We start from the raw sequence: 25,686 nt of genomic DNA on the forward strand, positions 1-25,686 counted from the left end.
AATGAGCTTGCTGATAGATTTACACAATCCTGGATACAGGGGTTTTTTCATAGCTAAATGTGACGCAGAAAACGGAGCGATTTGTCCTAAACAAATAATCTTTCAGGAAAAACTGAACATTTGCTATCTGAGAGTCTCCTCATTGAAAACATCTGAAGTTCTTCAAAGGTAAATGATTTTTTTGAATGCTTTTCTGTTTTTTTGTGTAAATGTTGCCAGCTGAATGCTAATGCTAAATGCTACGTTAGCCATCAATACTGTTACACAAATGCTTGTTTTGCAATGGTTGAGAAGCATATTTTGAAAATCTGAGATGACAGTGTTGTTAACAAAAGGCTAAGCTTGAGAGCTAGCATATTTATTTCATTTCATTTGCGATTTTCATGAATAGTTAACGTTGCGTTATGGTAATGAGCTTGAGTCTGTATTCACGAACCCGGATCCGGGATGGGGAGATCAAAAAGGTTAAATGCCGAAAATGCTGTTATAAAAGGTAATTTCCTTAGTAGGTGATGTCAGAGGTCAGCATGTGGGAGAAGTAGGAGCTCAGGATGAAAGACGAGTTTCCCACTAGTAATTACCAGTAGAAGGGCTGTTCAAGTAGATTTTTCTCAGTCATATGTGGTAAATTCCCAATTCCCACTTGGTTACCAACTAGGAAATGTCTGACTTGCTAACTGGTTGTAGTTAGTCGCATTCAACGAATTAGCAAGTCGGAAATGTCAGAGTTTCGACTAACATGTGTACGTGGCTATACTAGTGATGTTACGTTTGATACCGGAGCTCTGAGGCATGCGTCAAAATCGCTAGGCAGCTAACTTCGAAGCAGTGTGCCGATGTGTGTATCACTTTATCAGAAGTACGTCATCAATGGTATCCGAAGCTTTGTTTGATCAGGTGCTTTTTTTGTTGTCGCTGTGGTTCCGGTGCTTTCTTCGATTCCAAGCTTTCAAACACTGACCACTACTGGACACCATACTTACAAATCTAGTTAAGATTTTGTACATGTAGTTTCACCTGACTGGTAGCCTCGCAGGTAGAGTAGGGAACTACGGGACATTTAGGGACGTGAGGGTATGGGGTTGAAGGCAGACTATTTTGAGAGAAATACTTTCTGCAGTATTGTTCAAATAATTTGTTTTAATTTGTATATTATAGGCTTCTGTCTTAAGCATCCTAAATAATGCCATATTCAGTTTTAGAAAAATAGTAAACTTGAAGGGAAGCATGATGGAAACCTGGTATTCCAACTGATTATAGGCTACTAAAGTCAATGACGTAACGCTGCGTGACAGAGTTTTGATGAAAACAGTGGAGAAAAATGTTTATATCTGATAATCACACAGATGTCAATAATATGCACTGTGAACCGATAATTAACCCTTTTTTGGGGCAAAATTTGGTGAAAGCTCCGAAGCCTTCAGAAAGCCTCGGTTTCCCATCACAAGGCTATACTGAACTTTGAAATGTAGGTGGGGGCACTCATTAGCATATTTGGGGGCATGGTCTAAAATATGTTGTATTTGTGCCAACCGTCAGTCGGAATGTTGAACCAGTTTAAGTGGTTTTATCGTTGTGTTGATAAAGGTTGAGCGCCTCTTTTGACAACGTCAGTGCTGCAATCTTTGTAAGAGCTTGTGACAAGAGCTGCACTGTGCAGAGGTTACTGTACATTTTATAGTAGCTTAATGGCTTCTGGTACACAGGAAGTTCATGTTTAATTTTAAATAATTTACTGTCAACTACTTGCAGGTGGATTATTGTAAAATGAACAGTAATTTACAGTAGCTAATCCATCACACTCACTGACTTGATGGTTTGGTAAGGAAGTGAGACCAAAAAGAGTTCCAATAAACTACACCTGCAATATTCTGATAGGCTGCTGCTGCTACAGTATGCTGACAATCAGTCAGTGATGTGCATGTTGCCAACAGAAGATTCTGTGAAGGCAACATGCAACAATTGTAAAGATTTTACTGAGTTACAGTTCATACAAGGGCATCAGTCAATTGAATCAATAGATTAGGGCCTAATTAATTTGATTTCACATGACCGGAAATACAGATTTGAAGATTCTGTTGGTCACAGATACCTTTAAAAAATGAGGTTCGTGGATCAGAAAACCAGTCAGTATCTGGTGTGACCACCATTTTCCTCATGCAGCGCGGCACATCTCATTCGCATAGAGTTGATCAGGCTGTTGAGTGTGGCTTGTGGAATGTTGTCCCACTCCTCTGTGCCAAGTCGCTGGATATTCGCGGGAACTGGAACACGCTGTCGTCCGTCAATCCAGAGCATTCCAAACAAAAACGCCCCTTTAAAACAATTTACAGATAAAGATAACCAAGGGTATGAGCTTTCTTCATAATTATCAAAGCTCATTCAGAGAAGAAATCAGGCATGGGCCAAAGCAAGGAAAACTGACTTTGTAGTTGACTGGCAAGCTTTCAGGCAATTGAGAAACAGATGTACTGTATTGACTGCTGGTGATCCTACAACATTTTGGAAAACAGTAACTGCCCTGAAGTGTAGAACTACCTCTTCTTCCCTGCCTAAGCAAGTTTTGTCTGACTGTCATCATAACTGAGAAGAATGGGATAAGAGATGCTCTTAATCATAATGTTATAATCTCGGCAGGCTTTTCATTTGAGAGAAACGGTGGTGTCGTTGACCCTGGTCAGTCAATCGACTGCTCTTCCCTCTGCCAGCCTCTAGCTGACTCGACGGTTAACCTGTCAACTTCTAGTGAACATTTGTTTTCAATACACTTTACTATGTGTGATGTCCTAGATGCCTTGCTTAAGATTAATGGAGCGGATATGCTTGATCCCTTTTTGCTGCAGCTCTCTGCCCCCCGATTGCTGAATCATAAACCCATGTTTAACCTGACGATTATATCTGGTACTATCACCAAGGTTTGAAAGGCAGCCCATGTACTCCCCCTTCAGAAAGGTGGTGACCCTTGTGACCTAAATAATTAATCTGCCTATGTCTAAACTTTCTTGCCTAGCTAAAATATTATAATCCTCGATTCATTCTTTCCCACTAGTAATTACCAGTTGGAGTGGATTCTTCTCAGTAGTGTGTGGTAAATTTCCAATTGGTTACCAACACAGCATCATGCTGTGTTCACGGGCTAGTCGAAACAAGGAAATGTCCGACATGCTAATTGGTTGCAGTTAATCACGTGCCGACGTTCATCAAATTAGCAAGTCGGAAATTTCAGAGCTTCCTAGCATGTGAACGGGGCTATACTAGTGATGTTACGTTTGATACCGGAGCTCCGAGGTACGCAGCTAACTTCGAAACAAATAATAATCTTTGTTGCCTAGCTAAAATATTAGGGTAAGGGCTCCACACACAGGCATGCAGTGCACACACACACACACACACACACACAGTAGTGGAATGCTTTTAATAAAGAACCTTAGACATCAAAGACTTGAGCTTATGTTAGTGGGCGTGTGTGTGTGTGTGTGATGCTGGAGGGCATATCAGTGCGAGGCGAGACACAAGCACTGCTCACATAACAGCCATCTGATCCACTCAGCGTCTCACACACAGGTTCTCTAAAAGAGCACTGCAGTGGTTTCTAGGACCCATCAGATATAGATGCCCTCTCTTTCCCCTCTTTAATTAATGTATTCACTCGTTTATCTGATCCCTTCTTCCTCTCAGGCTCCTCCACTCATCTCCGTGATTAGAATCTTTCCTCACAGGTGGACTGCAGGAGGAGGGAGGGAGGGAGAGAGAAAGGGAATGGTGAGAAAGAAGGGAGAGAGAGGAAAGAAGGGGAGGGGAGATGGAGAGAGGACGAGATCTCTCGGAGCCTAAGGCAGGTAAATAGTATTCTCCACACCTTGTTATCATGTTATACGCGTGTTAACGCACACACAGACCCGGGGTTCAAGAGCTCAGAGAGAACAGAAAACTCAGCACTGTCTGTCTGACACACACACACACACACACGTATCAGGGAGCAAGAAATGGGGCAACTCCTCTGGGACTTCTGTTCGCTACTGTACGGAGTTACCATGACGATTACATTAGCCTTCTACCACATACCCCCACCACACAGGAATTCTAATGAGACGTGTGTGTGTTTTACTGCCTATTGGGATCCCAAGCCAGGGAAACTGTCAGCATCAATGAAGAGAACACATCTGGAAAAAGAAGGGGGCGACCTTGATAACCAAAGCTAAAAACAGCACACTTCTAGTTTCAGAAATCTGATCATGTTCAACGACAGACTTAAACCTATCGGAAATATTAAGTTAGCCGGAAGAAGACTACTGTGATTGTCAGCTTCTTCATCAAAGATGCAGGTGTTTTCTATTTATTTTCATTTTCATTTTAAATACACTGATAATATGCTAGAGGAAGCTGCTTCCCTACAAATAACCAGCTAATGGAAGAACAGACACCTGCTAAACAAAGGGACAATTCAATCATAAAAATAACAAAATTGGATAGGAAACTGTGATTAGACAAACAAAGGAATACCCTGAAGACTAGGGAGCAGAGGAAACATTCATGAAAAAAAAAGGGGGAGACTGGGCTGGGCTGATAGAGACATCTCCTGAGCAGGTAAACACAAGAGGTTTGAAAGACAGAGAAAGAGAAAGTGAGAGAGTGATACAGATCGGCGAGTATCTGCCCCATTAAGAGCACTCACTGATGAGGAATGGAGAGAGTGAAGAAAATAAGAAACATTTATTTGCAGAGGATAAGTCTATTCCAGGACAAGAGAAGAGAAGAGGAACTTAAATAGAGGGGAACAGAATGAAGGGAATAAATAGTTGCGATGTAGAGGCATTAGCTAAGTTTGAGAGGTACTCCGTGTAACCTCTTAAAGTAGCTGGAGGGGTAGAACTTATGGTGGGGTAAATTAGCATATTCTCTCTTTCTACCACACAGTTAACAGAGCAGCCTCCTCATCGCACTGCTTTAATAGGACCCAAACTACAGCAGAAAGTTTAATTTAGGAATGATAATTAATTCACTTATTCATCAGGCTCCATTTCCTGCAGATTACACACACACACACACACACACACGTTTTGGTCTTTGGTTAAACTTCCACTAATCTTTCCCACTCAAGTGCTGCACTCAGATATAGTCAAATTAAAAACAGCCACTGATAAGAGTGAAATGTTTCAATTCACAACAGTGTAATGTGATCCATTCTCTTCACTAGAGTGGATTTGTAATAACAACAGTTAGCCGAGGGGGGCTGGAGTAATCATGTTTATGAAGAAGTAGAAATGAAGAAATTGTAATTTGTTCATTTAAAAAAGGAACATGTTTAAAGTGAAGGTACCCTAAAGTCCACGCTCCACTGTAGAAAGTCCAATGTAACTGTCCATTGGATCCTCAGTGTTAGAATCGCATGAGTATTTCTGCAAACAATTTGCAATGTCGATTTAATTCAATTAAGGAGTGAGAGATGAGAAAGGAGAGAGGTGAATATCCCTCAGTGCTGTAGGTGTTTAACCCTTTACACTTGTGGGAATTAGTCTATATGGACAGGGTTAAATGTAAATGTTTCTTCAAGAAGAAATATGAAAAGCATATGCATAACCATGGTCGCAATTGAAAGGGAACAGTTTCTAGATAATGGGAAAATGATTAGACCAAAAGGTGAGTACATAATAGTTCACCTGACAAGACTGAATCCAAACATTACACTTGATTTTATGTACCGTAATCTGGACACATTCAGTAACATGATAACCTCTAGACCATCTTTACTCCACACACAGAGATGCATACAAAGCTCTCCCTCACCCTCCATTTGGCTAATCTGACCATAATTTTATCCTCCAAATTCCTATTTACAAGTAAAAACTAAAGCAGGAAGTACCAGTGACTCACCTCAATACGGAAGTGGTCAGATGACACGGATGCTAGGCTACACGGCTGTTTTGCGAGCACAGACTGGAAAATGTTCCGGGATTCATCCAATGGCATTGAGGAGCATACCACCTCGGTCACCTCATCAGTAAGTTCATCGACGACGTCTTCCCCAGTGACCATACGTATATATCCCCACCAGAAGCCATGGATTACAGGAAACATCCGCACCGAGCAGGAAGGGGAGAGGTACTCGGAGTGGTCTTCTTGTCCGACTTACACGGAACCCAAACCGGCTGCGCGCGGGCACCATCGTGCATAAATGTATTTTGTCCCCCCCAGCACACCAAGCACGATCACAACACGCAGATTAAAATATCAAAACAAACTCTAAACCAATTACATTAATTTGGTGACAGGTCGAAAAGCATTAAACATTTATGGCAATTTAGCTAGCTAGCTTGCACTTGCTAGCTAATTTGTCCTATTTAGCTAGCTTGCTGTTTCTAGCTAATTGGTCCTGGGATATAACTTGAGTTGTTAATTTACCTGAAATGCACAAGGTTCTTTACTTCGACAATTAATCCACACAAAGCGGTCAACCTCCAGTCATCTCTCCTCCTTCCAGGCGTTTCCTTCTCTGGACTTTATATTGCGATTGGCAACTTTCATAAATTAGGTGCATTACCGTCACCAACCTCATTCGTCTTTCAGTCACCCACGTGGGTATAACCAATGAGGAGATGGCACGTGGGTACCTGCTTCTATAAACCAATGAGGAGATGGGAGAGACTGGACTTGCAGCACAATCTGCGTCACAAATAGAACTGACTTCTATTTAAGCCCTTGGCAACGCAGACGCTCGTTGGTGCGTGCGAGCAGTGTGGGTGCAATAATTGAATAATATAGATCTCTAAATGTATTTTGTAACGCTCACACACGCAAGCGGTGGAGTTAGGGTATTAGAAAGTGCCCACACCACCAGTTTATCAGGTAGTGTATAGGAGATGTTATACCCACTGTGACAATTAAAACCTTCCCAAACCAGAAACTGTGGATAGATGGCAGGATTCGTGCAAAACTGAAAGCGCAAACCCCTGCATTTAACCATGACAAGGTGACTGGGAATATGGCAAAATACAAACAGTGTAGTTATTCCCTCCATAAGGCAATCATACAGACAAAAACGTCAGTATAGAGACAAAGTGGAGTCGCAATTCAACGGCTCAGACACAAGACAAGACGTATGTGGCAGGGTCTACAGACAATCACGGACTACAAAAAGGAAAACCAGCCATGACATCTTCCTTCCGGACAAGCTAAACACCTTCTTCGCGTCGACCCAGACGTGGCCCGCTACCTAACCCTCGCAAGGCTGCTGGCCCAGACGGCATCCCTAGCCGCGTCCTCAGAGCATGCGTAAACCAGCTGGCTGAGGTGTTTATGGACAATCTCCCCCTATCTCAGTCTGCTGTCCCCACATGCTTCAAGATGGCAGCTATTGTTCCTGTACCCAAGAAAGCAAAGGTAACTGAACTAAGACTATCGCCCCATAGCACTCACTTCTGTCATCATGAAGTGCTTTGAGGGAGTAGTCATGGACCATATCACCACTGCTTTACCTGTCACCCTAGACTCACTTCAATTTGCTTACCGCCCCAATAGATAAACAGATGATGCAATCGCCATCATACTGCACACTGCCCTATCCAATCTGGACAAGAGGAATACCTATGTAAAAATGCTGTTCATTGACTAAAGCGCTCCCTCAATGTGATCAAGACAAAGGAGATGATTGTGGACTACAGGAAAAGGAGGGCCAAACACGCCACCATTCACATCGACGGGGCTGTAGTGGAGTGGGCCGAGAGTTGCAAGTTCCTTGGTGTCCACATCATCAACAAACTATCATGGTGCAAACACACAAAGACAGTCGTGAAGAGGGCACGACAACGCCTTTTCCCCCTCAGGAGACTGAAAAGATTTGGCATGGGTCCCAGATACTCAAAACTTTCTATAGCTGCACCATGGAGAACATGGTTGCATTACCGCCTGGTATGGCAACTGCTCGACATCCGATCGTAAGCCGCTACAGAGGGTAGTGCGTACGGCCTAATACACAGCTGGGGCCAAGCTTCCTGCCATCCAGGACATATATATTAGGCAGTGTCAGAGGAAGGCCTAAAAAAATGACTCCAGTCACCCATGACGCCAGTCACCCAAGTCATAGACTGTTCTCTCTGTTACTGCATGGCACGTGGTACCGGAGCGCCAAATTCTAGGTCCAAAAGGCTCTTTAACAGCTTCTACCCCAAGCCATAAGACTGCTGATCAATTAATCAAATGGCCACCCATTTGACTATTTACATTGACATGCCACTCCCCCTTTGTTTTTACACTACTGCTACTTGCTGTTTATTTTCTATGCATAGTCACTTTACCCCTACCTGCATATACAAATTAACTAGAATAACCTGTACTCTCACACATACAGTCTCGTTATTGTTATTTTATTGTGTTTGTTTATTTAGTAAATATTTTATTAGCTATTTCTAGTTACCTTAGTTGGTTTTAAAGCCTCGTAAGTAAGCATTTCACAGCTAGGTCTACATCTGTTGTATTCAGCACATGCGACAAATACAATTTGATTTGATATAAGACTCTTCCTGAAAGCCTCCCGAGTGGCACAGCGGTCTAAGACGTAACTATAGTCCCGGGTTCTATCCCAGGCTGTGTCACATCCAGCCATGACCGGGAGTCTCATAGGGAGGCGCACAATTGGCCTAGCGTCGTCCGGGTTAGGGGGGGCTTCACTTGGCTCATCGCGCTCTAGCGACTCCTTGTGGCGGGCCGGGTACCTGCAGGCTGACTTCGGGCGTTAGTTGAACAGTGTTTCCTCTACCTTTGCCTCTCGGGCGTTAGTTGAACAGTGTTTCCTCGACCTTTGCCTCTCCTGAGCCTGTTGGGGATTTGCAGTAGAGGTCGACCGATTATGATTTTTCAACGCCGATACCGATTAAATCGGCCGATATATATATATATATATATATATAAACTGACTCGCCTATATATAATAATAATGACAATTACAACAATACTGAATGAACACTTATTTTAACTTAATATCATACATAAATAAAATCCATTTAGTCTCAAACAAATCATGAAACATGCTCAATTTGGTTTAAATAATGCAAAAACACAGTGTTGGAGAAGAAAGTAAAAGTGCAATATGTGCCATGTAAAAAAGCTAACGTTTAAGTTCCTTGCTCAGAACATATGCAAGCTGGTGGTTCAATATTCCCAGGTCTTCAATATTTCCACTTAAGAAGTTTTAGGTTTAAGTTATTATAGGAATTATGACGCATCGACTATTTCTCTCTATTCCATTTGTATTTCATATACCTTTGACTATTGGATGTTCTAACAGGCACTTTAGTATTGCCAGCCTAATCCCAGGAGTCGATAGGCTTGAAGTCATAAACGGTGCTCTGCTTCAAGCATTGCTAAGAGCTGCTGACAAACGCAGTTAAGTTTGAATGAATGCTTACGAGCCTGCTGCTGCCTACCACCGCTCAGGCAGATTGCGCTATCAAATCATAGACTTAATTATAATATAATAAACACAGAAGTACAAGCCTTTGGTAATTCATTTGGTCAAATCCGAAAACTATAATTTGGAAAACAAAATGTTTATTCTTTCAGTGAAATATGGAACTGTTCCGTATTTTATCGAACGGGTGGCAACCCTAAGTCTAAATATTGCTGTTACATTGCACAACCTTCAATGTTATGTCATAATTATGTACAATTCTGGCAAATTAGTTCTCAACGAGCCAGGCAGCCCAAACTGTTGCATATACCCTGTGCAATGAACGCAAGAGATGCGATACAATTTCCTTAGTTAATATTGCCTGCTAACATGAATTTCTTTTAACTAAATATGCAGGTATAAACAAATATACTTCTGTGTATTGATTTTAAGAAAGGCATTGATGTTTATGGTTAGGTACATTCATGCAACGATTGTGCTTTTGTTAAATTATCACCCTTTTGGCAAAGTAGGTTGTGATTCGATGATAAATGAACAGGCACTGCATATATGCAACGCAGGACAAGCTAGTTAACCTAGAAATATCATCAACCATGTGTAGTTAACTAGTGATGATGTGAAGATCGATTGTTTTTTATAAGATAAGTTTAAATGCTAGCTAGCAACTTACCTTGGCTCCTTGCTGCACTCGCGTAACAGGTGGTCAAGCTTGCCACGCAGTTTCCTCGTGGAATGCAATGTACTAGGCCATAATCGGCATCCAAAAATGAAAAATCGTCCAAAAATAAGAATTTGTTCTTAACTGACTCGCCTAGTTAAAAAAAGGTAAAATAAAAATCAATACATTTAGTTAATTATATCAGGAAATAAGCTTTTACTCATTAATGTTTAATTAAATTTAGTAAAAAACATTGACCTATCAGGTTTTTCATTTTTGGATGCCGATTATGGCCAAGTACATTGCATTCACATCGGCCATTCACACCATGTCGGTCAACCTCCGATTTGCAGCGATCGGAACGCAATTGGATACAACGAAATTGGGGAGAAAACGTGGGGTTGGTACAACAGAAGACAAAAAAATACAATGGTTTAAATGAGAGGAATAACTGGTGTGCACTGTTCCTAAGCAATTTCAATGCACTTTTATAACTCAAAGAAAAGTCTTCAACAGGGGTACCTTTTTTAGCTCTCCTAGCTGTGCCATTGAGGAACGACAGCAAGCACACTTGTAGTTGTTTCGTCTGGAACACGACCCAGCATCACAATTACTGTCGTTGTTTACATAATCCAAAAACGGTCCATTAAAAATCACAATCTGGGTCATGTGATTTGAAAGCTTGATCTATTGCCAACACACATGACTAGCTAAGTTATATAAGTACGATCTCAAAGTGTTAGCCTTTCACAAGGCCATTGGTGGTCATTTTGGTGCGCATAGAAAGGAGTCATGAGTGCATCCAGGTGTGTATGCCGCAGTGAATTTCCTTCACAAACAAACATTGGCTCATTCTGTTCAGAACAACCCAGGGTATGGTGACATGTCATCTTGTAACTGTACATCAAACATAGTGATACTAAACATTGACACTGTATATATATGACATGAAATGTATGATTTGGAGATGTGAAGTGGACATTTGGACTCACGTGTGTTTGCTTGTACGACATCAAAGCTGTGTTGATTATAATCCTCAATGTCTTTTCTTGCAAAATACATTGAGCCATCTTACATTTATAGCATTTCCATCACTCAGACAACAAAAACATTTGCAAAAGTTGCCCAATTAGCGGGAGGGATGGGGGCAACTGCTTGTCAGATGCGGTGCTCAAGTTCAGAACGGCTGTCATTGAGAACCCATACAGCAGAGCCAGAGCTCTGACGCCATGTATAGCATGTTGCTGTACTGCCACTTACCTTCCAATTTAAGAGCTTATTACTTCCCAAATCTGCCATGTTTAACCCGTATACGGTTCCGAGTGTAAAGGGCTACCACAAGACAGAGTTGCTGTGGAGACCAAGAGAGAGGAGCAACAAAGGAGAAGCAGAGGAAGAACAACAAAAGAGTTAGAGAGAAAGCCCGAGAGGGATGGGTGAGGAAAACAGAGAGAAGAAAAAAGGAAGGAGGGAGAGAGAGGTAAAAGAGAACAAAATAAAGGAGGAAGGATAGAAAGAAAAATAACTAACAAAAAAGAGAGAAAGAAAGAAAGGGTCAAAGAGAGAAAGGAAAGGGGGAATAACAACTGCAGGTTCTGCTGAAGGTGCGATGGTAGGCACTGCGTTGCCACGTTGTCATGGAGACAGTAACCAGGCGAGCGGTTGCTGTGTTAATGGTGTGTGTGAGCAAGAGCTCGGCGGCACGCGGCCGTAAATCTGGAGCAAATAAAAAGGAGGCAGCAGGTGCACGCCGTAAATGTGTGTGTGTGTATTTACACGTATGTGTGTGTGTTAGAGAATGCTTGTGTGCACAAACACACATGCTTGTGTGGTGTTAATGGTGTGATTCTGTGATCCATTGTTCTGTGATTATGACAGAAAGGACATGCCAAGGGACTGAAAGGACAGAGAGAACACACACAACACATTGCTGCACACACACTGCAACACATACGAACTTGTTTTAGTTTTATTCCGAAGTGTGTGAAGAACAAGCATGTTCTCTCTCTTCCTCCCTCCTTCCCTCAGAGCAAGTGTTATTATGTATCACTTTGGAGAGATAATCTGGACTAAACACAGCCCATGGCACACAGATAAACTCTACGCACACACACACACAAACACACTTTAGTTTTTTTAAACTCCCCACTTTCACACTAAATATTACTATTTTCCTTTTCTCTTGCTCATTCCCCCTTTCTCCCCCACTTTCCATGCCAGGCCCCCTCCCTTCTCCTCGATTCATTCCCTTTGCTTTCTGTCATGCTGTTTTAAAGGTAGCCTAACTGAACACAGGGGAGGAGAGATGGAGAAGGAGACGGGGGAGGACAGAGGGAGAAAGAGACCGGGGAGGAGAGAGGGAGAAGGAGACCGGGGAGGAGAGAGGGAGAAGGAGACCGGAGAGGAGAGAGGGAGAAGGAGACCAGAGAGGAGAGAGGGAGAAGGAGACCGGAGAGGAGAGAGGGAGACCGGAGAGGAGAGAGGGAGACCGGAGAGGAGAGAGGGAGACCGGAGAGGAGAGAGGGAGACCGGAGTGGAGAGAGGGAGAAGGAGACCGGGGAGGAGATGGGGAGAAGGAGACCGGGGAGGAGAGGGAGAAGGAGACCAGAGAGGGGAGGGAGAAGGAGACCGGAGAGGGGAGGGAGAAGGAGCCTGGGCTCTCTGATCAGCTTTCTCCATTCACATCGTCAATACTGACATGTTAAAATCGGCACTTTTGATGACCTATCAGCTCCTAGATATATTATCCTGATGGCTGCAAATATTGAGGTTGCTTATTCTAATGCTTACCCTATAATAATGCACCATCGTAGATTTCACACATCATTGCGCATATGTTACACAGTAGCCTACAATTACAAAATAGAACTCAATTGAATGGACATTAAATTGATCTCAAAATGATTGAAATATATAGGCCTAACCTATACTGTATTCGTCTTTTAATGCAGTCACCTCGGTTTTCGTTTGAAGCATATTTTTATCCTTTGCATGTTTGTAACAATTGCAAAGACATTGGCAACTTTGTATTTGTAGTCAACTTTGTTCTGAAGTTATCGGCGGACACAGAGAGATTATGTTTAGCCAAGATCTTCTGTGTATAAAGTGACGTGGAAGGGCAAAAAAATATTTAACGACGCACTTAGCTGTTCGACGAGTGGTCTGAGGCAGTCCGTAAACAACAAGCATTTTCAAGTGCAACATTAGTAATGATGGTTTGGGGAAACATCTCGGAGATTTAAGTATGCTTCTACGAAGGTTCTTACGATGAACTTAGCCTTGATATGCTTTAGGGAAACCGGGCCCTGGTCAAAAGTAGTGCACTATGTAGGGCAGGGGGTACTATTTGAGAAGGTCCAGTCACATACTGTAAATGTCCTAGGTGTCAAAGGTCCGGATGGACATTGTCATTTATCGGCATAGTAACAAATCCCCACCTGGCAACCCATGCAACACCAAACTGTTCACACCCCACTATACCCCACCACGCCACCACTATGCCTGAAAATATGGAGAGTGGTACTCAGTAATGTGTTGCACTGGATTTTTCCTAAACATTTTTTTTTTTACAGTATTACTTTAGTGCCTTGTTGCAAACGTGATGAATTTATTTATTTATATTATTTAAATTGCCAAGAAACTGAAGATCAGCCGTTTCCAGCTACAATAGCAGTGGACAAAAATGGACCAGAAATGAGCTTTTCTTTCAAAAACAAGGATATTTCTAAGTGACCCCAAACTTTTGAAAGGTAGTGTATGTGTGGGGTAAAGATATGAGATAGTCCATGCAACTTATTATGTGACTTGTTAAGCACATTTTTGGGCTTGCCATAACAAAAGGGGTTGAATAATTATTGAGGAGTTTTACAATAATCTCATTCCACTTTCACATGACAGCATATTTTTGGGCTGTGTAGGTTGTTGACAAAAGATATAAATGTAATAGATTTTAAATTCAGGCTTTAACAACAAAATGTGGAAAAAGTCAAGGGGTGAATACTTTCTGAAGGCACTGTAAACTCTCATTGTGGTGCCAGGAGAACAACCTCTCCCTCAACCACAGCAAAACAAAGGAGTTGATTGTTGACTTCAGGAAGCAGGGGAGAGGACACGCCCCAATCCACATTGACGGGACTGCAGTGGAGAGAGTCCTCGATGTACGTATCACTAAGAACTTGATATGGACCAACAACACCACCACTCTTATCAAGAAAGCGCAACAGCACCTCTACTTCCTAAAGCAGCTGAAGAAATTCAGCATGCCTCCTCTCCAAATACTACCACTGCACCATCTAGAGCAGGGGTGTCAAAGTCAAATGGACGGAGGGCCAAATAAAAAAATCAGCTACAAGACGAGGGCCGGACTGTTCGAATGTTCATTGAAAAATGTTTAAATGACGCATATAGTCTAGTGAACCTAATTGAACCTACTGAAAACCTAACAAATATATTACAATATGATCAGATAAATAAAGCAATATTTTCTTATGGCTCTGTCAGTAATCTTTAATTTTCAACAGACACAAAAGACAAATTTCCTTTATATAAATATCCCCATAACATGAACATTAAATGAAAGAAACCGGTATTCAAGGCACCATCAGTAGACTATATTTTCTATTTTAGCAAAAGTGGGCTAAATTTACTTCAAAGAAAAAACAATAATAGCAATTTTCTATCATCCACTCAACTGAAATATTTTAAAAATATAATTGGATTGAAATACAAAAAAATAAAGTGCAAAAATCTATTAATCAAAAACAACACTTTGTTTAAGGAGAAGTAACATGCAGTGAAAACAAATATTAAATTTTAACTTTTCAACTTGAACTGAGTAAAAACTCTAAATATGTGATTGCACAGTAATGTTCACTTGTTTGAGGTTGAGGGTGATACTTGGTGGTGTCCCATCTTTTCCACAAGTTCATCAATGTTCGGGGTAAGGCTCTGAGCTGAAGAAATCCTCAGAATTGAGTGGAGGTGTTCAGCAGTAAGTCGACTTCTGTGTGATGTTTTGTTCAGGTTCATCAAAGAAAACAGTTGTTCACACAGGTATGTGCTGCCAAACATAGACAACGTTTGAGCAGCCTGGATGCGCAGCTGGGGCATTGTGCCGGGGAGGAAACGGGCAAACTCCGCAGCACCCACTGCCGCATATTTTTCCCTCAGTGCATCATTGCATTGGAGGTCAATCAACTCCATTTGGAGGTTTGGTGGTGAGCTTTCCACGTCAACAGCAAATGGGTTACCGAGCAGTTCCAACCTGCTTTTTTGTGCTTCAAAGTCAGCAAATCGGCGTCGAAAGTCAGTGGTAAGCATACCTATTTTATCAGCCAACTGTGTGCTCGGGAACTCACTGGTAGAGAGCTTCTCTTTCATGGTCTGGCAGCTGGGAAAGTGGCTCAAATTTTCTTTCCGCATCTGCGTCTCCCACAGAGTCAGTTTGGTTTTAAATGCCTTCACTGTACTGTACATATCAGAGATGACACGATCCCGACCCTGCAGCTGCAAGTTTATTGCATTCAGATGACTCGTAATGTCACACAGAAAAGCCATTTCACACAGAAACATTTCGTCTCGGAGTTGTGTTGTGTCTTTCCCTTTGCTGTCCAAGAATAGACAAATCTCCTCACGAAGCTCGAAACATCTTTGAAGCACCTTTCCCTGGCTTAGCCATCGCACCTCTGTGTGATAAGGCAAATCACCATGCTCCGTTTCTAACTCCGTCAGAAATGCCTTGAACTGGCGGTGATTCAAACCTTTGGCTCTGATAAAGTTAACTGTGCGCGTGATGATGCTCATTACATGCTCCATTTTCAAGGCTTTACCGCACAACGCTTCCTGGTGTATGATACAATGATAAGCTGTCAGCTCACCTGTCGCGTTTTCCTCTTGCATCTTTTCCCGTATCTTCGCCACCAGTCCGCTCCTGTGTCCACACATCGCAGGTGCTCCGTCGGTTGTCAAACCCACGAGTTTTTCCCAAGGCAGCTCCATCTCATTTACACATCTTGACACCTCTTCATACAAATCATGCCCCGTAGTTGTGCCATGCATAGGACGTAAAGCCAAAAACTCCTCTGTCACGCTTAGGCTGGAGTCCACTCCGCGGATGAAAATTGACAACTGGGCAATGTCAGAAATGTCGGTGCTCTCATCCACAGCCAAGGAATATGCAATAAAATCTTTTCCCTTTTTCACAAGCTGCTCTTTTAGATTGATGGACAACTGGTCTACTCTCTCGGCAATGGTGTTTCTGCTCAGACTCACATTTAAAAAGAGTTGCCTTTTTTCTGGGCAAACTTCGTCACAAACTTTAATCATGCAGTTTTTGATGAAATCCCCCTCCGTAAATGGCCGGGCTGATTTAGCGATCTCTTCTGCCAAAATAAAACTGGCCTTGACAGCAGCCTGGCCTTGTGATTTGGCTTTTTTGACCAGAGCCTGTCGAGATTTGAGGCCTCGTTTTAATTCCTCTGCCTTTTGTAGCCTTTGTTCCATGTCCATATTCTTGTTTTTGTCCGCGTGTTTCGTTTCATAATGTCGTCTCAGATTATACTCTTTCAGTACCGCCACACTTTCTCCACACAGAAGACACACAGGTTTTCCAGCTACCTTCGTGAACATATACTCCGACTCCCACCTTGTTTGAAACCCCCGGTTCTCAGTATCCACCTTCCGTTTTGCCATTTTTGATGGGTATCTGAAAGTTAATTTTACTGTGATGCTGACGACTGCTGTGCCAATAAATATTGAAATGAAGCAGCCTACTGCTCGGTGCGTCACCTTTGCATTGTGGGAAATGTAGTATTGGTGCGTGTAAAAGATCTGCGGGCTGCCGGCTTGCTGCGGGCCGGTTCTAATAATAAATCAAGATCATCCCAGGGGCCGTAAAAAACCTTCTTGCGGGCCGGATGTGGCCCGCGGGCCTTGACTCTGACATATGTGATCTAGAGCGTCCTGCCTGGCTGCATCGCTGCCTGGTATGGGACCTGCTCCGCCCACGACCGCAAGGCCCTCCAGCGAGTTGTGACGACAGCCCAGTACATCACTTGGGCCGTGCTCCCACCCATTCAGAACATCTACTCAAAACTGTGCCTGAGGAAGTCCCGCAGCATCATCAAGGACCCTACATACCCCAGCCTGTTCCCTCCCTTACTGTCGGACAGAAAGTATCGGACCAACAGGCTCAGACCAACAAGCCATCAGACTGCTGAAAACTGACCACCTGCACTGACTCTCCGCACCTTAGCATACATGCACTCACTCAGGCACACACATATAGTACATTCACACACATGTAAATATTGTACTATAAATTGCTGAGTACCTTCCTGTATTTATACTAAATGTTTTATTATATTCTACCCGCGCCATTTACTTTGTATTATTTTACTTTATTATTTCTTACTGCATTATTGAGAGGGAACCTACAAGCATTTCGTTGGACGTTGTATACCATGCATCCCATCTTCCCATTTCCATCCACTTTCCCAAACAATTTCCAACCCTTTCCCATCCCATCCCCAGTACCTGAAGGCCTCCAGGACAGTCCTCTCAGGCAGACGAGGAGCCACTCTACTGAAGGCTGTTCTAAAGTCCTCCAGCTTCAGGAAACCACGACCTGCAGAGAAGAGAAAACACAGGTGTAAACACACAAACACACACAGTACGTACGCACAGGTATGCATGTGCACACATACGCATGGGCGCACACACACACAAAAAAAAGTGGTAGTGCGAGGGAGAGAGAGAGAAAGAGAGCGGAGTTGGCTGTGGAACACAGACATCCCGTCTGTCTGAGATAGAGCTACAGTGCCTTCAGAAGGTATTCATACACCTGAATTTATTACACATTTTGTTGTGTTACAGCCTAAATTCAAAATGGATAAAATGTATTTATTTTAATGACAAAGTGAAAAATTGTTTTTAGAGTTTTTGGCAAATGTATTGAAAATGAAATACAGATATAGCTCATTTGCATAGGTATTCACACCCAAGTCAATAGTTTGTAGAATAACCTTTGGCAGCAACTACAACTGTTAGTATTTCTGGGTAAGTATTTAAGCGCTTTCCACAATTGGATTGTGCAACTTTTGCCCATTATTCTTTTCAAAATTCTTTAAGGTCTGTCAAATTAGTTGTTGATCATTGCTAGACAACCAAACACATTTTGTATTTAGGACAAAAAGTGAATTGCTTGCCACATTTTTTGCAGTATTACTTTAGTGCCTTGTTGCAAACAGGATGCATGTTTTTGGAGTATTTTAACAAAAGTTCTGAACCTTTCTATAGTTTCTCCAGATTACAAAGTAAAGATACATTTTTGATAATTGTATTATTGATCGATTGACTATGACTTTCCAAATCACCCAGCAGTGCTATTGTCACACCAGCCTTTGCTTTGGCAAACCCTCTTGTTCGGCGTCGCCGTCCTTCTAGCTGTTGCCGAACCTGCTGCTGGCAAACACCCTTCAACCCATCAAATATATATAATATATATATATATATATATATATATAATATATATATATATAATATATATTATATATTATATATATATTATATATATAGAATATATATGTATATATATATAAATATACAGTGCCTTGCGAAAGTATTCGGCCCCCTTGAACTTTGCGACCTTTTGCCACATTTCAGGCTTCAAACACAAAGATATAAAACTGTATTTTTTTGTGAAGAATCAACAACAAGTGGGATACAATCATGAAGTGGAAAGACATTTATTGGATATTTCAAACTTTTTTAACAAATCAAAAACTGAAAAATTGGGCGTGCAAAATTATTCAGCCCCTTTACTTTCAGTGCAGCAAACTCTCTCCAGAAGTTCAGTGTGGATCTCTGAATGATCCAATGTTGACCTAAATGACTAATGATGATAATTACAATCCACCTGTGTGTAATCAAGTCTCCGTATAAATGTACCTGCACTGTGATAGTCTCAGAGGTCCGTTAAAAGCGCAAAGAGCATCATGAAGAACAAGGAACACACCAGGCAGGTCCGAGATACTGTTGTGAAGAAGTTTAAAGCCGGATATGGATACAAACAGATTTCCCAAGCTTTAAACATCCCAAGGAGCACTGTGCAAGCGATAATATTGAAATAGAAGGAGTATCAGACCACTGCAAATCTACCAAGACCTGGCCGTCCCTCTAAACTTTCAGCTCATACAAGTAGAAGACTGATCAGAGATGCAGCCAAGAGGCCCATGATCACTCTGGATGAACTGCAGAGATCTACAGCTGAGGTGGGAGACTCTGTCCATAGGACAACAATCAGTCGTATATTGCACAAAGCTGGCCTTTATGGAAGAGTGGCAAGAAGAAAGCCATTTCTTAAAGATATCCATAAAAAGTGTTGTTTAAAGTTTGCCACAAGCCACCTGGGAGACACACCAAACATGTGGAAGAAGGTGCTCTGGTCAGATGAAACCAAAATTGAACTTTTTGGCAACAATGCAAAACGTTATGTTTGGCGTAAAAGCAACACACTGAACACACCATCCCCACTGTCAAACATGGTGGTGGCAGCATCATGGTTTGGGCCTGCTTTTCTTCAGCAGGGACAGGGAAGATGGTTAAAATTGATGGGAAGATGGATGGAGCCAAATACAGGACCATTCTGGAAGAAAACCTGATGGAGTCTGCAAAAGACCTGAGACTGGGACGGAGATTTGTCTTCCAACAAGACAATGATCCAAAACATAAAGCAAAATCTACAATGGAATGGTTCAAAAATAAACATATCCAGGTGTTAGAATGGCCAAGTCAAAGTCCAGACCTGAATCCAATCGAGAATCTGTGGAAAGAACTGAAAACTGCTGTTCACAAATGCTCTCCATCCAACCTCACTGAGCTCGAGCTGTGGCGCTACAAAGTATTAACTTAAGGGGGCTGAATAATTTTGCACGCCCAATTTTTCAGTTTTTGATTTGTTAAAAAAGTTTGAAATATCCAATAAATGTCGTTCCACTTCATGATTGTGTCCCACTTGTTGTTGATTCTTCACAAAAAAATACAGTTTTATATCTTTATGTTTGAAGCCTGAAATGTGGCAAAAGGTCGCAAAGTTCAAGGGGGCCGAATACTTTCGCAAGGCACTGTATAATATATATATAATATATATAATATATATATATATATATAATATATATATATATATAATATATATATATATATATAATATTATATATATTTGATGAGTGAAGGGTGTCATTTGCTTTGTCAGTCATTGTAAATATTGCTTGTTTTCCTGAGAGGAATCTCTCAGGAATCTCCTCTCCTCCTCTCCTATTTCCTGAGTACTTTATTATTTTTGCACTTTGGGTTCCGTCCTGCATTTTTTAATAAATAAAACAAATTATATGAGTGCTTTAATAAATGTAGTAGTTCTAAACCTGCGACTGCCTCCTGCCTACTCCTCTCAACACTATTTGCAGAGCTCCAGGTAAATGTTGTAATTATTCATCCATTCCTGAACCTGCGACCAAAAACAAGCAACATATGGACAGTACCAAAACAAATGATCTAATGATTCTGTCTCTTCGCAGCAAAATCTGCAGAGCTGGGATGGTTGTATCCTCCAGATACCGTACGTAAAATTCTTTGGTTGCAAGAATTTTGTCAAATAATTAAAAGTTTTGAATGTGCCAAGGAATCGGTACATCAAACATTTCTTCCCAACTATTTTGCCATCTGTATGGCACAGCTGTCCATTTTTTGTCCTTAAATGAAACTGGTATCCTTTTTTATTTATTACAATTTTCCTTAACCAATTTGTCTTTAATGCAGGGCTGACAGAAAAGTTCCTTACCTTCTCCCCCTTCTACTTGCCTCTTCCATTTTTGCGGTTTTTATTATTATTTTATTTAACTAGGCAAGTCAGTTAGAACAAATTCTTAATTACAATGACGGCCTACCGGGAACAGTGGTTTAATTGCCTTGTTCAGGGGCAGAACGACAGATTTTTTTTACCTTGTCAGCTCGGGGATTCGATCCAGAAACCTTTCAGTTACTGGCCCAATGCTCTAACCATTAGGCTACCTGCCACCCCATTTTTGTGGTAATGCTACAATTAATTGATTGTACTTTTGGATAGAGCAGACATTTTCATATATTTTGTGTTAGCTACATGTGTGACATGACTTTACCAGTCCTATTTATGATATAATTTACTGGCAGCTTCATTAAATAGTACCCGTAAAACAGCAGTCTCAACGTCAACAGTGAAGAGGCGACTCCGGGATGCTGGCATTCTAGGCAGAGTTCCAGTGTCTGTGTTCTTGCCTATCTTTTCTTTTTATTGGCCAGCCTGAGATATGTCTTTTTCTTTGCAACTCTGCCTAGAAGGCCAGCATCTCGGAGTCGCCTCTTCACTGTTGACGTTGAGACTGTTGTTTTGCAGGTACTATTTAATGAAGCTGCCAGTTGAGGACTTGTAAGGCGCCTGTTTCTCAAACTACACACTAATGTACTTGTCCTCTTGCTCAGATGTGCACAGGGGCCTCCCACTCCTCTTTCTATTCTGGTTAGAGCCAGTTTGCGCTGTTATGTGAAGGGAGAAGTACACAGCGTTGGATGAGATCTTCAGATCTTCTTGGCAATTTCTCGCATGGAATAGCCTTCATTTATCAGAACAAGAATAGACTGACGTGTTTCAGAAGAAACGTATTTGTTTCTGGCAATTTTGAGCCTGTAATCGAACCCACAAATGCTGATGCTCCAGATTTTTTATTTCACCTTTATTTAACCAGGTAGGCCAGTTGAAAACAAGTTCTCATTTACAACTGCGATCTGGCCAAGATTAAGCAAAGCAGTGCGACAACAAAGTTACACAAACAAATGTACAGGCAATAACACAAAAAAAATAATAGAAAAATCTATATACGGTGTCCAACTATAGAAGAGTAGGGAGGTAGGCAATAAATAGGCCCACGAGGTGAAAGTAATTACAATTTAGCATTAATACTGAAGTGATAGATGTGCAGATGATGATGTGCAAGCAGAGATACCGGGGTGCAAAAGAGCAAGAGGAAAAGTAATAATATGGGGATGAGGTAGTCGGGTGTGCTATTTACAGATTGGCTGTGTACAGGTACAGTGATCGGTAAGCTGCTCTGACAGCTGATGCTTAAAGTTAGTGAGGGAGATATAAGTCTCCAGCTTCAGTGATTTTTGCAATTAGTTCCAGTCATTGGCAGGAGAGAACTGGAAGGAAAGCCTCCTTCACTCATGCTGCCAAACACCCTCGTAAAACTGACAATCCTACCGATCCTTGACTTTGGCGATGTCGTTTACAAAATCACCCCCAACAAAATACATCCAATTTGCTGAGTAGAGTATCACAGTGCCATCCGTTATCACCAAAGCACCATATACTACACACTACTGCGACCCGTATGCTCTCATTGGCTGGCCCTCACTACATATCTGTCGCCAAACCCACTGGCTCCAGGTCACCTATAAGTCTTTGCTCAAACGCCTTATCTCAGCTCACTGGTAGCAGTAGCAAGTAGCAGTAGCAGTCACCATAGCAACACCCACCCGTATCACGGGCTCCAGCAGGTATATTGCACTGGTCATCCCCAAAGCTTTGGTGTGTAGTATATGGTGCTTTGGTGATAACGGATGGCACTGTGATACTCTACTCAGCAAATTGGATGTAGTCTGTTGGGGGTGATTTTGTAAACGACATCGCCAAAGTCAAGGATCGGTAGGATTATCAGTTTTACGAGGGTGTTTGGCAGCATGAGTGAAGGAGGCTTTGTTTTTGAAATAGGAAGCCAATTCTAGATTTAATTTGGGATTGGAGATGCTTAATGTGAGTCTGGATGGAGAGTTTACAGTCTAATCAGACACCTAGGTATTTGTAGTTGTCCGCATATTCTAGGTCAGAACAGTCCACAGTAGTGATGCTAGTCGAGCCGGAGGGTACGTGTAGCAATCTGTTGAAGAGCATGCACTTAGTTTTACTAGCATTTAAAAGCAGTTGAGGCCACGGATGGAGTGTTGTATGGCGCTCGTTGGAGGTTTGTTAGCACAGTGTCCAAATAAGGGCCAGATGTATACAGAATGGTGTCGTCTGCGTAGAGGTGGATCAGAGAATCACCAGCAGCAAGAGTGACATCATTGATATATACAGAGAAAAGAGTCGGCCCGAGAATTGAACCCTGTGGCACCCCCATAGAGACTGCCAGAGGTCCAGACAACAGGCTCTCCGATTTGACACACTGACCTCTGAGAAGTAGTTGGTGAACCAGGCGAGGCAGTCATTTGAGAAGCCAAGGCTATTGAGTCTGCCGATAAGAATGCGGTGATTGACAGAGTTGAAAGCCTTGGCCAGGTCGATGAAGACGGCTGCAAAGTACCGTCTTATCGATGGCGGTTATGATATCGTTTAGGACCTTGAGCATGGCTGAGGTGCACCCATGACGAGCTCGGAAACCAGATTGCATAGTGCAGACAAAGGGGGAGACACTCTAGACTCAAACTGTTATAGACCTATATCCATCCTGCCCTGCCTTTCTAAAATCTTCAAACGCCAAGTTAATAAACAGATCAGTGGGATTCGAAATGGTCGGTGATCTGTTTATTAACTTGGCGTTCGAAGATTTTAGAAAGGCAGGGCAGGATGGATATAGGTCTATAACAGTTTGAGTCTAGAGTGTCTCCCCCTTTGAAGAGGGGGATGACCGCAGCAGCTTTCCAATCTTTGGGGATCTCAGACGATACGAAAGAGAGGTTGAATAGGCTAGTAATACGGGTTGCAACAATTTCGGCGGATCATTTTAGAAAGATAGGATCCAGATTGTCTAGCCCAGCTGATTTGTTGGGATCCAGATTTTGCAGTTCTTTCAGAACATCAGCTGGATTTGGGTGAAGGAGAAGCAGGGTTTGGGCAAGCTGCTGCAGGGGGTTCTGAGATGTTGGCTGGTGTAGGGGTAGCCAGGTGGAAAGTATGGCCAGCCTTAGAAAAATGCTTATTGAAATTACCAATTATCGTAGAGTTCTCGGTGGTGACCGTGTTTCCTATCCTCAGTGCAGTGGGCAGCTGGGAGAAGGTGCTCTTATTCTCCATGGACTTTACAGTGTCCCAAAACATTTTGGGAATTAGTGCTACAGGATGCAAATTTCTGTTTAAAAAAGCTAACAGCTAACAGACTGTGTATATTGGTTCCTGACCTCCCTGAAAAGTTGCATATCGCGGGGGCTATTCGATGCTAATGCAGAACGCCACAGGATGTTTTTGAGCTGGTCAAGGGCAGTCCAGTCTGGGGTGAACCAAGGGCTATATCTGTTCTTAGTTCTGCATTCTTTGTATGGGACATGCTTATTTAGAGGAAAGCACTTTTGAACAGCAACCATGCACACTTTTGAACAGCAACCATGTATCTTCTACTGACGGGATGAGGTCAATATCCTTCCAGGCTACCCAGGCCAGGTCGATTAGAAAGGCCTGCTCGCTGAAGTGTTTTAGGGAGCGTTTGACAGTGATGAGGGGTGGTCATTTAACCGCGGACCCATAACGCATGCAGGCCATGAGGCAGTGATTGCTGAGATCCTGGTTGAAGACAGCAGAGGTGTATTTAGAGGGCAGGTTGGTCAGGATGATATCAGGTTGTACCTGGTAGGTTCCTTGATCATTTGTGTAAGATTGAGGACATCTAGCTTAGATTGTAGGATGGCCGAGGTGTTAAGCATGTCCCAGTTTAGGTCACCTAACAGTGCGAACTCTGAAGATAGATGGGGGGCGATCAATTCACATATGGTGTCCAGGGCACAGCTGGGGGCTGAGGGGGGTCTATAACAAGCGGCAACAGGCAATAAGTGAGACTTGTTTCTGGATAGGTGCATTTTTAAAAGTAAAAGCTAGAATTGTTTGGGCACACACCTGGATAGTATGACAGAACTCTGCAGGCTAACTCCTCTCCCTTTGGCAGTTCTATCTTGTCGTAAAATGTGATTTGATGGCCTTCCTAAGCCAGGATTCAGACACGGCTAAAACATCCGAGTTGTGCTAAAGCAGTGAATAAAACAAACTTAGGGAGGAGGCTTCTAAAGTTAACATGCTTTTGGTTTCGGTTACGGCTACAGAAGTCAACAAATGAGAGCGCCTGGGGAATGGGAGTGATGCTGAGGGCTTCAGGGCCTGGGTTAACCTCTACATCACCAGAGGAACAGAGGAGTAGGATAAGAGTACGGCTAAAGGCTAAAAGAACTAGTCGTCTAGTGCGTTCGGAAAAGAGAGTAAAAGGACCAGGTTTCTGGGCGCAGAAGAATAGATTCAAGGCATCATGTACAGACAAGGGTATGGTAGGATGTGAGTACAGTGGAGGTAAGCCTAGGCATTGAGTGAAGGACGAGAGAGGTTTTGTCTCTAGAGGCACTATTTAAGCCAGGTGCGGTCACCGCATGTGTGGGGGGTGGAACATAAGGCATATTGAGCAGGGCTGGAGGCTCTATAGTGAAATAAGACGAAAATGACTAACCAAAACAGCAATAGACAAGGCATATTGACATTAGGGAGAGGCATGTGCAGCCGAGTGATCATAGGGTCCAGTGAGTAGCCTTTTAAAATTATAAACTTGGACCAGGAGTGATG

At 42.4% G+C, this 25,686-nt stretch overlaps 1 protein-coding gene across 6 annotated transcripts in view; it reads right to left on the minus strand.

The window, feature by feature from the left end:
- Positions 1-25,686, minus strand: part of efcab11 (EF-hand calcium binding domain 11) — an 86,247-nt gene that overhangs the window by 30,376 nt on the left and 30,185 nt on the right. For all 6 annotated transcript variants that reach the window (XM_036954505.1, XM_021573711.2, XM_036954503.1 and 3 more), the window contains one exon: positions 17,598-17,688. In XM_036954505.1, the coding sequence (XP_036810400.1) occupies positions 17,598-17,688 (91 nt within the window). The remainder of the gene's footprint in view (positions 1-17,597; positions 17,689-25,686) is intronic.

Source organism: Oncorhynchus mykiss, chromosome 19 (assembly GCF_013265735.2).
Source record: "Oncorhynchus mykiss isolate Arlee chromosome 19, USDA_OmykA_1.1, whole genome shotgun sequence".
NCBI lineage: Eukaryota > Metazoa > Chordata > Actinopteri > Salmoniformes > Salmonidae > Oncorhynchus > Oncorhynchus mykiss.